At 36.5% G+C, this 15,356-nt stretch overlaps 2 protein-coding genes across 3 annotated transcripts; both read right to left on the reverse strand.

Moving 5' to 3' along the window:
- Nucleotides 1–6,083: 6,083 nt before the first annotated feature.
- Nucleotides 6,084–6,974, reverse strand: LOC104249109 (transcription factor TCP9-like). The gene has a single exon (XM_009805488.2). It carries the CDS (start codon nucleotides 6,972–6,974, stop codon nucleotides 6,084–6,086), a length of 891 nt encoding a protein of 296 aa, XP_009803790.1.
- A 3,492-nt stretch (nucleotides 6,975–10,466) lies between these two features.
- Nucleotides 10,467–14,678, reverse strand: LOC104249108 (peroxisome biogenesis protein 16). 2 transcript variants are annotated; one of them, XM_009805487.2, is made up of 8 exons: nucleotides 14,334–14,678; nucleotides 13,075–13,149; nucleotides 12,520–12,736; nucleotides 12,066–12,364; nucleotides 11,705–11,973; nucleotides 11,058–11,125; nucleotides 10,887–10,948; nucleotides 10,467–10,777 (listed from the first exon to the last, which is right to left on the reverse strand). In XM_009805487.2, the coding sequence occupies exons 3-8, from the start codon at nucleotides 12,717–12,719 to the stop codon at nucleotides 10,716–10,718; spliced, it is 960 nt and encodes a 319-aa protein (XP_009803789.1). In that variant the 5' UTR covers nucleotides 12,720–12,736; nucleotides 13,075–13,149; nucleotides 14,334–14,678; the 3' UTR covers nucleotides 10,467–10,715. The 2 variants fall into 2 exon arrangements, with proteins under 2 accessions (XP_009803789.1, XP_009803788.1); XM_009805486.2 differs by having other exon boundaries at nucleotides 13,092–13,149; nucleotides 14,334–14,670.
- Between the last annotated feature and the right edge of the window lie 678 nt (nucleotides 14,679–15,356).

The following is a 15,356-nucleotide window of genomic DNA, read 5'->3' on the forward strand; positions in this document are numbered from 1 at the left end:
TCCTAATTAACCATTCATGGCTTCATAAATTATAGTTATTACATTCTTTTTTCTTTCCAAAGTTATCACCTACGGTTCAATGACCCATCGAGAAGGAGGAGGAAAGCAGAAGCAGGAATATTCAATAAAGTAGCTGGCCTAACACTAACGCAATTAATGTTGAGTTTTGGATTGTTGAGTTTTTGTTTAAGATGAAATAGTCTTAAGATGAGAGTGAATGGGAAATGAGATTTTGATTTGGATTCGGATTTGATCAAATGATCGATCGATTGATTAATTATTTGGAACAAATTTATTTGTTAATAGTGAATATTAACGTGATATAATCCGTGTTTGTAACGGATGTTATTGTGTTGCACCAAGAAAGCAACAAGATGCCTAGTGCACCTCCTACCATGGCCAAGTGCTCCTCCCACCAAGCAAGTGTTCATTCCACCATGTAAGTGCTTCCTTCGTGATATCCTAATGCTTGTTCCACCATGGAGGGGCGGATTTCTCTCACATGACTGCTATAAATAGAGCAGAAGTTGTAGAGAAAGAAGAACACACCGGAAAAAAAAAACTTGAAACACTCAATATACAATTGATATACACTCTGTATATAATTGATATACACTCTGTATACACTCAAACTACACTTTGTATACACTGTGTATACACTGGAAAAACGAATTGCAATCTGATATCCTCTTCAGTAAGAATTCAACATCGGCTATACATTGCATTCCTTCCTCTCAAAATTTCCATTCGACTTCTGAGTTCTCCTCCCTTGTTCTGCATTGTTTTAAAACTACAAACAAAACAACTGTAAGTGTGATTTGCTGCCGAAATTTGCGTTCGCTGAAATACTGGGGTTTGAAGTACCGCTACATCAGTGTGTAATTCGTTCTATCCTGGGAGGAAATAATCCATAACCTTGGGTACTAGGAGGGGATTAAATTCCTTAAGGAAACACTGTGAATTCAGTGGACTCAAATTAATTTTTGTTTCAGTTATATCATTTATATTTACGTATGTTACTGCTGTAGGTAGCTGATAAAGAGGATAATATCTAAGAGTGGAAAAGTTAAAACTTGATCTTCCATCATTCCATATTTATACCAGATAAGAAATATTATATGTTGAAGATGTCAAATTGTCCCACATCGGTTGAGAAGTAGAGTTGGGGGGGATTTTCCCCTATAAAAGAAGGCCTAATGTTTAGGATTTAAACACACCTCTCATTTGCCTTCTTATCTTCTTAAGGCATTTGTATCTTCTCTCTTTAGTATTATTTCACTTGTATTTTTGGAGTGGAATAAAATATTGGTTGTGTCCGAGGAGTAGGCAAAATTAGCCGAACCTCGTAAATTCTGGTGTTCCTTTTATTGTTGCTTTATTGTCTTATTTATTATTTGGTGGCTGTCATAATTTTTGGTATAGTAATTGTGACTTATTCACACTATATACATTTGGCTTCCGCAACAATTGGTATCAGAGCCAAGGTACTGTCTAAGTATGCTCTGTGGTTGCAGCATAGTCTGATCTTCCACATCAGAAAAGATTTATCTTGGTACTGTGTCAAGGTTCTGTCTTAGTATGCTCTGTGGTTGCAGCTTAGTCTGATCTTCCACACCAGAAAGGAAATAATCTTGATTTGTATCGTCAGCTATTAAATAATATTCGTGTCAAAGATGGGAGACAATAAACAGGAAGAATCTACATCAAGTATCAACAATACGTCATCATTGGCATCTTCGCTTATGACAAGAATTGTGTCAAATGCGAAATTTGCGGTAGAAATTTTTGACGGGTCCGGACATTTTGGGATGTGGCAAGGCGAGGTTCTAGATGTCCTTTTTCAACAAGGGCTAGATCTGGCCATTGAAGAAAAGAAACCAGATGTTATTGGAGAAGAAGATTGGAGAATTATCAACCGTGTTGCTTGCGGTACCATTCGATCCTACCTTGCTAGAGAGCAGAAATATCCATACACAAAGGAAACTTCTGCAAGTAAATTATGGAAAGCACTGGAGGATAAATTTTTGAAGAAAAACAGTCAAAATAAATTGTACATGAAGAAGAGACTGTTTCACTTCACCTATGTTCCTGGTACCACGATGAATGAACATATCACCAGTTTCAATAAGTTGGTCACAGATTTGCAAAATATGGATACAACTTATGATGATGGTGACTTGGCCTTGATGTTGTTGGCGTCACTTCCTGATGAGTACGAGCACCTTGAAACTACTCTACTCCATGGAAATGACGAAGTTTCTCTCAGAGAAGTTTGTTCGGCTTTGTACAGCTATGAACAAAGAAAGCGAGAAAAACAGAAGGGCGGAGAAGGAGAAGCACTATTTGTGAGGGGTCGTCCTCAAAATCAAACGAGGACAAAGAAGGGAAGATCCAAGTCAAGATCCAGACCCAGCAAAGATGAATGTGCCTTTTGTCGAGAAAAGGGGCACTGGAAGAAAGACTGTCCGAAGTTGAAGAATAAGGCCAAACATAACAATGGAAAGGCCATTATGGATTCAAATGTAGCTGATTGTGATGATTCAGACTTCTCATTAGTTACAACAGAGTCATCAACATCATCAGACATATGGTTGATGGACTCGGCTTGTAGCTATCATATGTGTCCCAACAGGGACTGGTTCGTGGAATTTCAAGAAGGAGAATATGGAGTCATCCACACAGCGGATAACAGCCCTCTTACCTCATATGGCATTGGTTCAATACGATTAAGGAACCATGATGGAATGATCAGAACATTAACAGATGTTCGATATGTACCGGATTTGAAGAAGAATCTCATCTCTGTGGGAGCCCTAGAATCAAAAGGGTTCAAAATCATTGCAGAAAATGGAGTGATGAGAGTATGCTCCGGTGCACTAGTGGTAATGAAGGCTAATCGGAAGAATAATAATATGTACCGCTATCGTGGCAGTACAGTTATTGGGACAGCGACAGTGACATCCAGTGACGACAAAGAGGCAGAAGCAACCAAGCTATGGCACATGCGCTTGGGACATGCTGGAGGAAAATCCTTGAAAACTCTATCAGATCAAGGATTGTTAAAAGGAGTAAAGGCTTGCAACTTGGAGTTTTGTGAGCATTGTGTTAAAGGGAAACAGACAAGGGTTAAATTTGGTACAACGATCCATAATACTAAAGGCATTTTGGATTATGTACACTCTGATGTTTGGGGTCCTTCCAAAACACCTTCATTGGGTGGGAAGCACTATTTTGTAACCTTTGTTGATGATTTTTCCCGAAGAGTATGGGTGTATACAATGAAGAGCAAAGATGAAGTGTTGGGAATTTTTCTCAAATGGAAGACGATGGTGGAGAATCAAACAGGCAAGAGGATCAAGTGTATTCGCACAGACAATGGAGGTGAATACAAAAATGATCATTTCAATAAGGTCTGTGAAAATGATGGCATCGTCCGACACTTCACTGTCAGACATACACCACAACAGAATGGAGTGACAGAACGTCTGAATCGGACCTTGCTGGAGAAGGTACGGTGTATGTTGTCCAATGCTGGTTTGGGCAAAGAATTTTGGGCTGAGGCAGTTACATATGCATGTCACCTCATTAATCACTTACCATCTACTGTTGTTGATGGCAAGACACCATTTGAAAAATGGTATGGAAAGCCTGCTGTAGATTATGACTCTTTGCACGTGTTTGGCTCAACTGCATATTATCATGTGACAGAGTCAAAATTGAATCCAAGGGCAAAGAAGGCTATTTTTATGGGAATTACTTCTGGAGTCAAAGGATATCGCTTATGGTATCCTATGACAAAGAAAATAATATTCAACAGGGATGTTATCTTTGATGAATCTGCTATGGTAAATAAGGTAACAGAAGATACCAAACAAAATGAAGGTGTTTCTAAGCAGGTGGAGTTTGAGGGAAAATTTATTTTTCCTACACAAGAAGCAGAGGAGGAAACAAATGAAGATTACCCTTTGGAAGGAGAGCCAGTAGAGGAGATTCCAACTCAGGAACCTCAACAACAACTTGAATCAATAGCAACCAGCAAGCCAAAAAGAACAATAACGAAACCTGTTCGTCTCATAGAGACGGTTGCTTGTGCAACCTCAATTGTAGCTGATGATGTTCCTACCACTTATAAAGACGCTGTCCAAAGTTCAGAAGAAGATAAGTGGAGGATTGCCATGAATGATGAAATACAGTCCCTTCATCAGAATCATACATGGAGATTGGCCAATCTCCCGAAGGGAAAGAAAGCAATTGGGTGCAAATGGGTATTTGCAAAGAAGGAAGGATTTCCTAACCAAGTAGATGTTCGCTACAAAGCAAGATTGGTGGCCAAAGGATATGCTCAAAAGGAGGGAATTGATTACAATGAAGTGTTTTCTCCAGTTGTAAAACATTCCTCCATTAGAATTATGTTGGCTTTGGTAGCACAATTGGATTTGGAACTAGTTCAGATGGATGTAAAAACTGCGTTTTTACATGGAAACTTGGAGGAGGAAATCTACATGACTCAGCCAGAAGGATTCAAAGTTGCTGGAAAAGAAAATATGGTGTGCAAACTTGAAAAATCGTTGTACGGATTGAAACAATCTTCTAGACAATGGTACAAGCGATTTGACGAGTTTATGTTGCGGCAAGGGTACAAGAGAAGCAAATACGATCATTGTGTGTATTTGCGCAAGCTTAAAGATGGTTCCTTTGTATATCTTCTCCTATATGTTGATGATATGTTGATAGCTTCCAAGAATTCGGAAGAAATTGATAAGTTGAAGATTCAACTGAAGAAGGAGTTCGAGATGAAGGATTTGGGTGAGGCAAAGAAAATTCTTGGCATGGAGATAATAAGAGATAGACGTTCAAAGAAACTTTGTTTATCTCAGAAAGAATATTTGAAAAGAGTACTACAACGTTTTGGCATAGATGAAAAGACTAAGCCAGTTAGTACTCCACTTGCTCCCCATTTTAAGCTAAGTACTATTATGTCGCCAAAGGATGAAGCTGAACGAGAGTATATGTCAAATGTACCATACGAAAATGTTGTTGGTAGCTTGATGTATGCAATGGTCTGTACGAGACCTGACATTTCACAAGCTGTTGGAGTTATTAGCAGATATATGCATAATCTAGGAAAGGAGTATTGGCAAGCTGTGAAGTGGATTCTACGGTATATTCATAATACTGTAGATGTTGGGTTAGTTTTTGAGCAGGAATGCAATCAGTCTGTAATTGGATATTGTGACTCAGATTTTGCGGTGATATGGACAAACGAAGATCAACTACTGGTTATGTGTTTACTTTTGCAAAGGCACCAGTTAGTTGGAAGTCTACTTTGCAGTCAACAGTTGCTTTGTCTACAATAGAGGCAGAGTACATGGCTATTATAGAGGCTGTAAACGAGGCAATTTGGCTTCAAGGATTGCTAAAGGAGTTTGGTGTTGAACAAAAAAGTATCACAATTTTTTGTGATAGTCAAAGTGTTATTCAATTAGCAAAGAACCAAGTTTATCATGCAAGGACGAAGCACATTGATGTTCGGTATCATTTTCTACGAGAAATCATTGAAGAAGGTGGAGTCACGGTGAAGAAAATTCATACTACAGAGAATCCTGCTGATATGCTGACAAAAGTGGTGACTACGATCAAGTTTCAACATTGTTTGGATTTGATCAACATTATTGAACACTAAAGATTGAAGATGAAGACACAACCAAAATTTGTTATTGAGAGAGAATTGAAGATGTGGAATTTTGTCAAGGTGGAGATTTGTTGAAGATGTCAAATTGTCCCACGTCGGTTGGGAAGTAGAGTTGGGGGGGATTTTTCCCTATAAAAGAAGGTCTAATGTTCAGGATTTAAACACACCTCTCATTTGTCTTCTTATCTTCTTAAGGCATTTGTATCTTCTCTCTTTAGTATTATTTCACTTATATTTTTGGAGTGGAATAAAATATTGGTTGTGTCCGAGGAGTAAGCAAAATTAATCGAACCTCGTAAATTCTGGTGTTTCTTTTATTATTGTTTTATTGTCTTATTTATTATTTGGTGGCTGTCATAATTTTTGGTACAATAGTTGTGACTTATTCATACTATATACATTTGACTTCCGCAACACGGAAATAACAACAACAATTAATAGGCTGCACCGCCAACACCTGATCAGCTACACTTGGTGTTCTTGTTATCAATGGTGTTTGTGGAATTATCCAAACAGGTGACGCTGCTGCCATTGAGTTTATTCTTGTAGGAACAGCGAACATTGACACGTGTGGCAGTATTGTCTGACTTGGTACTATTGACATAACGGGAGCGAAAATAGTTGTCACTTTGTTACACTTCACGTCAATAGTACTAGGACTGCATGTAGTCATAATTGCATGGCAATTACTTCTTTGTTTAACGTTGATAAATTCACTGTTAGTAGTACAACGTTTGCGTTTCCGCGTTAAAGGGCCATTTTTAGTGGTGGGGATTTCGACGGAGCCGTTAACTGAGACGGCAATGGCAGGGGTAGTGCCTGTGCCAGTAGCGGAGATTATGGAAGGTTCAGCATGTTGTAAGAGCCACTGAATAGTTTCGCCGTCAGTTTTGTGACCAAGTTCACGGGTAAGTTGAAAGACTCTGGCGGCACATGTTGCCGGCATTCTTATCCTCCGCCCTCTTCCTTCTACCTTGGTGTGTCGGTCTTTTGTAGATGTAACAGCCTTGTTATGCGGTGTCGGTGGCGGTGACGGTGGCATATGTGGAGGTGATACCGACTGTTTCAGTGTTGGGGTGGGTAGTGTCACTTTGATAATGGGTGGTGCCGGCGGTTTCTCAGCCATATCATGAGGCTCTTGCTTGGGAGATATTAATGGTGTTGCGATTGGCGGAGCTACCTGCCGACGCCGTGCCGATGGTGGCGCTGCCATGTAGGACTTGTTAATGTTGTTGGTGTTTTTAGATTCCATGGGGATGGAGTGTGTTTGTGCTGCTTCCATAGCTTATATATAGAACGCCAGTACTCATTACTCATAGCTCCTAAAGATGGGCTTTGGTGTGACCATGATTTAATTTGTGTAGAACCAATAAATGTCACTACGTTGATTGAGGGGGTTCTACCTTCTATACATATTATTTACATCAAAATGTAATTTAATCTTATGATAAAATCGCAAATGAAAGTGAAAATACATATTATCCAATCATATTTAAACATATCTACTCCTAAAATTATACACGCAAGATAGATATTTTACGGGTAATTTTATTTTCTACCTACCGCAAATAGGCCAAGAATGAGGTTAGGGGATGGCTAGAGTTGTCAAAAGATTTTTAAAACTGACCAAATCCATCGAATTGGTATCTACTGCTTTAAAATACAGACCCCTCGGTTAGGGTACCATCTCTAGTCGATGATGCACTCATATGGAAAGAAGCAGAGTAGGGCAGTGGCACGAGTTGGGCTACTGTAGTAAATGGGTTAATAGGTGCTGGACCTCAGTACTTTAATATGATGGAAATGCCATGATCTTAATCTCTAAAGTTTGGTTAAGAATGGCAAGCATTCGACTTAAATTTGTTAATCAATTAGATTGCAACTTAGATCATGCATAGCTCGTTGCATTGTGAAAACCAAACCAAGTTATAGCATGTTTGGCCGGCAGGAAAAATCAGCTTATTTTGAGAAAGTGTTTTTTTATTAAAAGTAATTTTGGTAAAAAATAGTTTGTGTTTGACTAATTAATTTGAAAAGCACTTCTAAGCAACAATTAGAGTCTGTTTGGAAAGTCACCCTGTAATTGGAATTGGTGTAATTACTAGGGTAGTAATTACACAGTTGTGTAATTACGACGACTTGTTTGTTTGTCATAGTGTAATTACAAGTTTACTGTTTGGTTGCACAAATATAATTACACAATTAGATTAAATTTTAAATTAAATACTTATCAAAAACTAAAAGTTAATATAATAAATATATGCCTATAAATTTTTATAAGTGTAAATGACATTATATTTGGTATTTAAGATGTATATTTTTTCGTGAATATACATTAGTTAGTAATCAGATATTTATAACTAATATTGTAAAAATAATATATATATTAAAATTAATAATATTTAGTTTAGATACTTGCAAAAATTAAAAATATATGTTTTGTAAGAACATCATGGAGTTCATGTTTGATAAAATAAATTAATATTCATAAATATAGTGTCATAACATTATTCAAATGTTTGACAAAACTAATCTATCAATTCCAACTAAAAAATGAACAACATGCAATGTGAGCCAATACTACTAAAACAAGTAAATTAGAACCATGAATATAACACATTTTCAAAATTTTAAAAAAAAATAGTTTAACATATGTCAAATTCCAACATAATATTAGTAAGTCCCACTGCAACTTAAGATTAGGAAACATGACAAATCTATAACCACATTCAACAACGAAATTTCACTTTAGTTTCATCACTCATTATATGTCAAGTTTGTTAATGACTCATTATTTCTAATATTAGGAGATGTAGTTTCAAAAAATAGAATAATAAAATAAATAAAAAATAAAATATAAGCAATTACATGGAATCACAAGAAGTAAAGATAGAGAAATAAAAATAAATAATGTACAAAGAAAAATATATTTTAAAATTTCAAAAGAAATTAAAAAGTAAAAATAAAATTTAAAAATTAAAATAATAGAATAAAAAGTTATAAAGAAAATAAATTAAAATAAAAACAAAAAGGAAAAAAACTAAAAAGCAACCTTGTAATTACACAGTGTAATTACCACAAATTCTCACCCCCCCCTGAGAATTGAAGAGTGTAATTACACCTTGAGAGTTGAAGAGTGTAATTACACCCCTCCAATTACACTCAATTCCATGCTAACCAAGTAAATTCATTTCCAAGGTGTCTTTCCAAACAGGCTATTAGTGTTTGACCAAGCTTTTAAAAAGTGTTTCTAAGTGTATTTTTCTCAAAAAAGTGCCTCTGGAAAGAAGTTACTTTTTTCTGTTTCTGCTTCTCCTCAAATCACTTTTTTTTCTTCTAAAAACTTGGTCAAACGCTTCAACTTTGAAAAAAAAACACTTTAAAAAGAAAGAAAGAAAAACACTCTTTTTTATTAAAAAAAGTACTTTTAGCTTGGATAAGCTTGGGCAAAACGGGCTATTAGTCTTAATAAGCCTGTGTTGGTCAAGGAAACCAATGTGAAAATTCAAAACAAACCCCAACCAACGGTTGCCAATTTGGTCTAATATTTACATCAAATAACATTAACAACCCATATTTATTTTGATTATATGACAAATTGAGGTCACAATATATTTAACTAACCATATTTAAGTGATAAATCTTCTATAAAGAATCTTCCTTTTATCCCGGCGAAAGGCCTGATTTGTGCTTATTATCAATCCTTGTCAATTTGTAGTGTAATAGCCTCACCAGCTGGATGAGTAGAGTCTGTGCTTTGGTGGGCACCGGGCATCCAATAAGAAGAAGTAGCTTCGCCGTACGGTTAAATATAATGTTTTTGTAGGTTTAGTCTAAAATCTAAATACCAATTGAAAGTATACTTTTTACTCATATGACCTTGGCATTCTGTCTTCCTATTGTCTTCAAAAGTTTTTTTTTCCTTTTTCCTTTTCGAATATTCAACCAAAACTTTTCTTCAGACAAAACTCTTTCTTCTAAAAACCAATTTTAAATACGCAAATTGTTTTACAAAAATTAGACCAAAAACCAAAATCCGAATGCCACCTAAATCTATAGGACTATGCGTCACCTACAAGACCAAACTTGGTAGGGAGATTAGAGGATGGTCCCAAAGAGTGTTTGTACCCCCACTGCAAACCCTAGCTAAGCCACGTTTTTAGAAATATTTATATTATCCTTGTATTATAATCGGCTCGAACAAGTTATTTACTTTATTTTTTGAGTTATCAGATTAAACTTATCATAAACGGATACCTTTAGTTGTCGGTCACTTTAATCCAATGATATAAAATACATTAGCAAGTAAAAGGGCAAAGGAGTTTTATTGAGATACTTGAAAATACTCAAATGTACTAATAATCAAGGTGCGCACATGTTTACCATCGCCAGATTTTCCAATTACTTTTTAGATTAAGCTTCCTTTTCATATTTTAGTTCAGGTCTTCACACTCAAAATGACTACTTGTCTTCAGACCCTAATTCGAGTAGTTTCCAACATATTATTATTCTTATATATCATTGTCAAAATGATGTTAGCTACTAATTGTAGGAAAAAGATAAACTAAATTTGTTTGTAATCTGCTGCAACTTTAACCACCGAGTATTAATCATGATTTATAAAATAAAGTTATGTCACATGACCAGGAGGTCACGGATTCTAACCGTGAAAACAACCTCTTGCAAAAAAACAGGGTAAAATTGCATACGATAGATCCTTGTGGTCCGGCCCTTCCCCAGACCCCGCGCATAGCGGGAGCTTAGTGCACCATGATTTATAAAATAAACAGCCAGCAATATAATAGTGTTTGATCACTGCTCCATCTGATGCAGCATCAAACCTCCATATACTTTTGGATAGAAACATAATTATACACCTATTCTTAGTTCTAATTTCAAAATGCTACACCTTTTCTTGATTATGATTTCAAAATGCTACAACTGAAAAAAAAAAGAGAAAAAGTTGATCTCCATTGCCAAATAGGAGTAACAAAGAATGCATCAAACATTCAGTGGCTTCCCTTCAAGAACCAGACATGTAGGTATATCTAGTCTGGGCTCCAATAAGTAGTTCAATAAATTTTTCTACACATCAAAGAAAAAAAATTGTTAGGAAGGATCATGTGAAAATTTAAATCAACAATGTTAAATGGAGCAACTCTTGAAACTAGGTACAAAAGTGCGTTAAAAATACCTGCGAAAAATCCAACTACAGGAACAGGTTCTACAATTTTTTGAGTGTTTTCAAGTCTTCGCCTGAAATCATTTTAAGGCATTAGCATTGCTTTAATTTCTGTTAGTTCACTTTCCTGCGTTTCTTATATGAAGCACCTAACAAGAAATGACAGAAAAAGAGTTTCTTTACCTGGTGTATTCGGAGAAAAATGGATCTCGCATGAGGTAAAGCACCCAAAGCAGCTTCCTTCTTTTTAACTGCAGTTTTTGGAGTAAAACATAGTATCATTTACAGGTGAAGTAAAATTTTATGGCTGCAATAGATAAATTCAAAAGCTAATGAACAAATTAGCTGAATATTCAAAGGGGAGAAAGGGTGAGACAGAAAGCAAGAAATGGAATGAAAATCCATAGTCTCGACAAGACAAAATAAGAAATGCAGATTGAGTAGTGATGGATTCCTAGTGGAAAGGGCCATCCACCTCAGGTTGGAAGTACGAGTCACCAAGGAGGATTCAAAATACCACTTTTAGCCCCCAGGGAGATAAGAACGGTAATTTTCAAGACAGTCAAGACAAAGAGTGAGAAAGACCAATAACACGCTATTCCATCCACCATTGAATGAAACACGTCTGAAGCAACAATGCAAAATGTTTAGTATGAGATTTGGTAACCGGAACAGCAGATAGGTACACCTCTTATTTTCTTTTTTGAGGGAATAGAAGCCTTTTCTTTGATGGGGTGAGGGGAGGTACCATTAAGGATAATAAAAGTGAATTAGAAATTAGTTTAAGCTATAGATAAAAAGATTTTGTGCAATAATCTGTAATTCCGAACCTCATCCTTCTCGGATTTAGAAAATTGAAAATGCTGGTCTTTCCTGCTATCCTGGGGCATTGTTATGACCGAGAGAATGCTGTTCCCCATGAGATCCACAGCCAAAGAGATGAACCAAGGAAACCACGATCGTGTTCCATATTTCCTTACCAGGAAGACATAAATAAGAGGCCTTAGGATGAACATAATCTCCCCGGTCACAAATAACCCTCCACGAGTACCTTTCTCAGATAAGAAGGTTGACAGACTGGGCTTTGTGATCACCTTAGCTGTAATAACATAAGGAAAGTTAACACATTAGAAAATAACTGTTTCACCAACAGAAGCAAAAGATTTTAGTTCAGCTGAAACAAATAATTACTTGGAGGTTCCAGAATTGCTTGATGCTGTTGAACCCTGCGCAACCAAGTAGGCTCAGAAACCGTCCTAGCATTCTGACCGAAGTTACTTAAGGCGGACATTGCCCTACCTTCAAGATTCCATGAGTTCCAACCCTGAAGGTGATTGGCACCCGGTCCTTGATTCCGGATGGGCTTCGTTAAATGCCCCATGCTTTCTTGTGGACTCGAATCACCTGAATCTTCTAAGTTTTCAGTCTCCCCACCTTGCAAAAGCATTTTATATCCTGTATTTCTGAAAGCAGCCAGCCTAACACACACCCTGGCATCCATTGGAAGAGAAGTTGCAGTACAAATGTTTAATCATAAATTACCACTTGTAGGTGTTTGGATAATATTTGAGTTGAAGTTGAAATAAAGAGTATTTGAGGCTGAAGCTGGTAACTAAGTAGCGTGAAAGTTAAATATGTAACTTACTTGGCAGCCTCTGTAAGAACAATTAAATTCCATTTTTTGTCTTCACCATAGAGCTGCTCAGCTACTACTTCAATCAATGTTTCCAAGTCCCTCAGCAAAGTAAGGCATAATGACAAAGGGAGAAAAGAAGTCTCTGCAGAACTTGTACGCGCAGGGGTTGGAGCTGTCTCTATAATATGCTCATTTACGGTGGTAACCATTCCAAGGATCGAGGAGACTGCCAAAAAATAGGGCGCAATGAATAAACATAACCATGCGGAGTAGGAAAACCAACATAGCTAAACCACTACATCAATAAGTTACTTATTTACATTAAAATGGCGCCTACAAAAAAAAGGTTACAATGGGAACTAAAACATTATATGAAGCGACAAGATACTTAATATTCTTTGATTGGTTAAACTTGCAAAATTTTCACAAAATGACATCAGAAAGATTAACTGCCAGTATTTTTGTGCCTTGCTTCCTAAGAAGAGACGCATGGTGGAAGCTAATTAGAAATAGAAAAGGTATTATTCTGAGTTTTATAAGCAGCAAGAAGAGGCCCAATGTTACCAAAATTTCAAATAAACCTGCTTCTGGCCCAATTTCTGATGCAGCAAACCGCTCTGGAAGAAGCCATGTCATTCCCTGGTCGTACATTAGAAACCAGATTATCACCATCTACTAGATTTCATGCACTTGACAATCAAACGGTGCTAATGACAATAATGTAAGATCTTTTTTTTGATCAGTAGAAGTGAGTGACAACAATGAAACTTACATATACTACTGCAGGATCCAAAAAGAAAAAATGAAAATATTTTAGAAAGGGAGGCCCGCCAAATTTTGGCCATCTCCTTCGTTCTTCAATATTTTAAATCTACCGTAACTAATCAAGATCTAAGCTATGGTACAAAGTTCCATTACACCCAAAAACTTTAGAAAAGACAATAGTCTTTACAATCTTGGCTTACTCAATCACAAACATAGGGGCAGCACAAATATGTGCTTTCGTTTTTTTAATGGATGGGTCAGCCGAGGGAAGGGGGGAGGACAGGTAGGATAAAGCAAAAGAAGAACCTATATAAGCAGTTAAATCAAAATTAACTTCAACACAGAAAAATTGCATAAAATTTCTTCAACAAACCCCCTAGTAATAGGCCTCACATGTTGGCAAGGTAACATATCCTTAACAGTTTGCTAGCAATACATGGTTAGAACCAGCTTCATTCCTCGAGCTGAATTAGAAAAGCTTCTAAGATAAGTCTGAGCGGAGATTTAAAACCAACACTTGGCGAAACAACACATTCTTATTCTGGATAAATTTTAAAAGAAATATGTAAACCCCAAAAGAAAAATTAAGGGAACAAACCTCCAACATAATACTCATAATAGATATATTGGCTTATTAAGAATATTCAACTATGCCTCAATCCCCAACTTGTAGGGGACTTGGAGCCGGCTCTATGTCCCTTCCATTCTATTCGGCCCCTCTCATTCCAATAATAAATAATCATTCATCATAAATTAGCTGTTTTTACACAGAGCAACCCACATCCCTAATCCAGATATAAACCAGCTATCTAGGATTCATACACCATAATCAGTTCCATTCTCGAAACTATCATCCCAAACTGAAGCAGAATCAAGAATAGTTCTCACACACAATTGCCAATAACAAAACAGCATCAACATGCAAGCTAGCAGAAGCCAAAAATATAACACAATTAATCAGGACAAAAACCAAGAGGTAAAAAGACACCTGTGCTAACAACAATAGAAATTAAAAAATAAAACCAATAAATGTTAAGAGTTTAAGAGGAGGGGCTTACACTGGCTAGAGAACTCAATTGGCGAACATAATCACGATTCCTTCTAACCCATCTCTTGTAAGCCTCCATAGAAGCAAAAAGTTTGAATCTTTACTCCAAAAACAGTGTCTTTTATAGTAGCTCTTTTAGCAGCACTCAATTGGCAGAAAAAAGACCTACACCTGGAAATTTTTGAAGGTTTCAGATCAAACCCATATGGATAAAAAGCTGACGGAATTGCCCCTTCTTCTGAAATTCAGTATGCTTACGAAGGAGCCTGCACAGAAAACCGTCTCGAACGGATGAACAAGAGCTGGGCAGAAGAGAGAGAGAGAGTTGCGAGGAGGGGTGTCGTTTTGGTGAGTTATGATTTTTACGTACCTATATCATATATCAAATTTTATTACCCTCGATGTTTAAGGTTTGTGTTTATTACATTTAAGCATACTAAATTATCATTTCTATACCATAATTCAAATTAGGGATATAATTAAGGGTTCATTTATATTAGGCATAATAATAGGACTTTATCTTCCCACTTTCTCTTTCCTTTCATCTCAACTGTTCACAACACACACACAACTCACGATGCTCTTATGCTTCCTCTCGTTTATCATCCCCAACTGCCCACCACCGTCGAAGAATATCATATTTTAAGATTCACAAGAAAATTTTAAATTCTTTGATCGAACCGCTTGAATTCCCACTGGAAATAATAATGGCAGAGAGTTCGAAATTCTTTGACCTCTTTTTTTTGGGGGGGCAGTGGTTGAAGGTTACTGGTTAACACAGTCGATTGAAACTCGAAGAAGAAGATGAAGAAGACATATTTCCAGAATTTGTAGATATTTTGTAGTCAAATTAGAAAAATTGTAGATAAATTGTAGACTGTTTTTTGCAGAAGATTTTGTAGAAGCTTTAGTCGTTTTGGATTTATGAAAACAGAAAATAATGCATCTACAATCAGAATACAAATAATCTACAATTTATCTACAAGATATCTACAAAATAGATACATTGAATTTTAATATCCAAAATCTCATT

Source organism: Nicotiana sylvestris, chromosome 1 (assembly GCF_000393655.2).
Source record: "Nicotiana sylvestris chromosome 1, ASM39365v2, whole genome shotgun sequence".
NCBI classification, from domain to species: domain Eukaryota; kingdom Viridiplantae; phylum Streptophyta; class Magnoliopsida; order Solanales; family Solanaceae; genus Nicotiana; species Nicotiana sylvestris.

Excerpts from the sequence above, each read along its gene's own strand:
- LOC104249109 (XM_009805488.2), bottom strand. The coding sequence starts at position 6,974 with ATGGAAGCAGCACAAACACACTCCATCCCCATGGAATCTAAAAACACC.
- LOC104249108 (XM_009805486.2), bottom strand. The coding sequence starts at position 14,402 with ATGGAGGCTTACAAGAGATGGGTTAGAAGGAATCGTGATTATGTTCGC. Across the intron at positions 13,150-14,333 it reads AATTGAGTTCTCTAGCCAGT|GGAATGACATGGCTTCTTCC; the intron begins GTAAGCCCCTCC and ends ATGTACGACCAG. Across the intron at positions 11,126-11,704 it reads CTAAATCCGAGAAGGATGAG|TTAAAAAGAAGGAAGCTGCT; the intron begins GTTCGGAATTAC and ends CAAAAACTGCAG.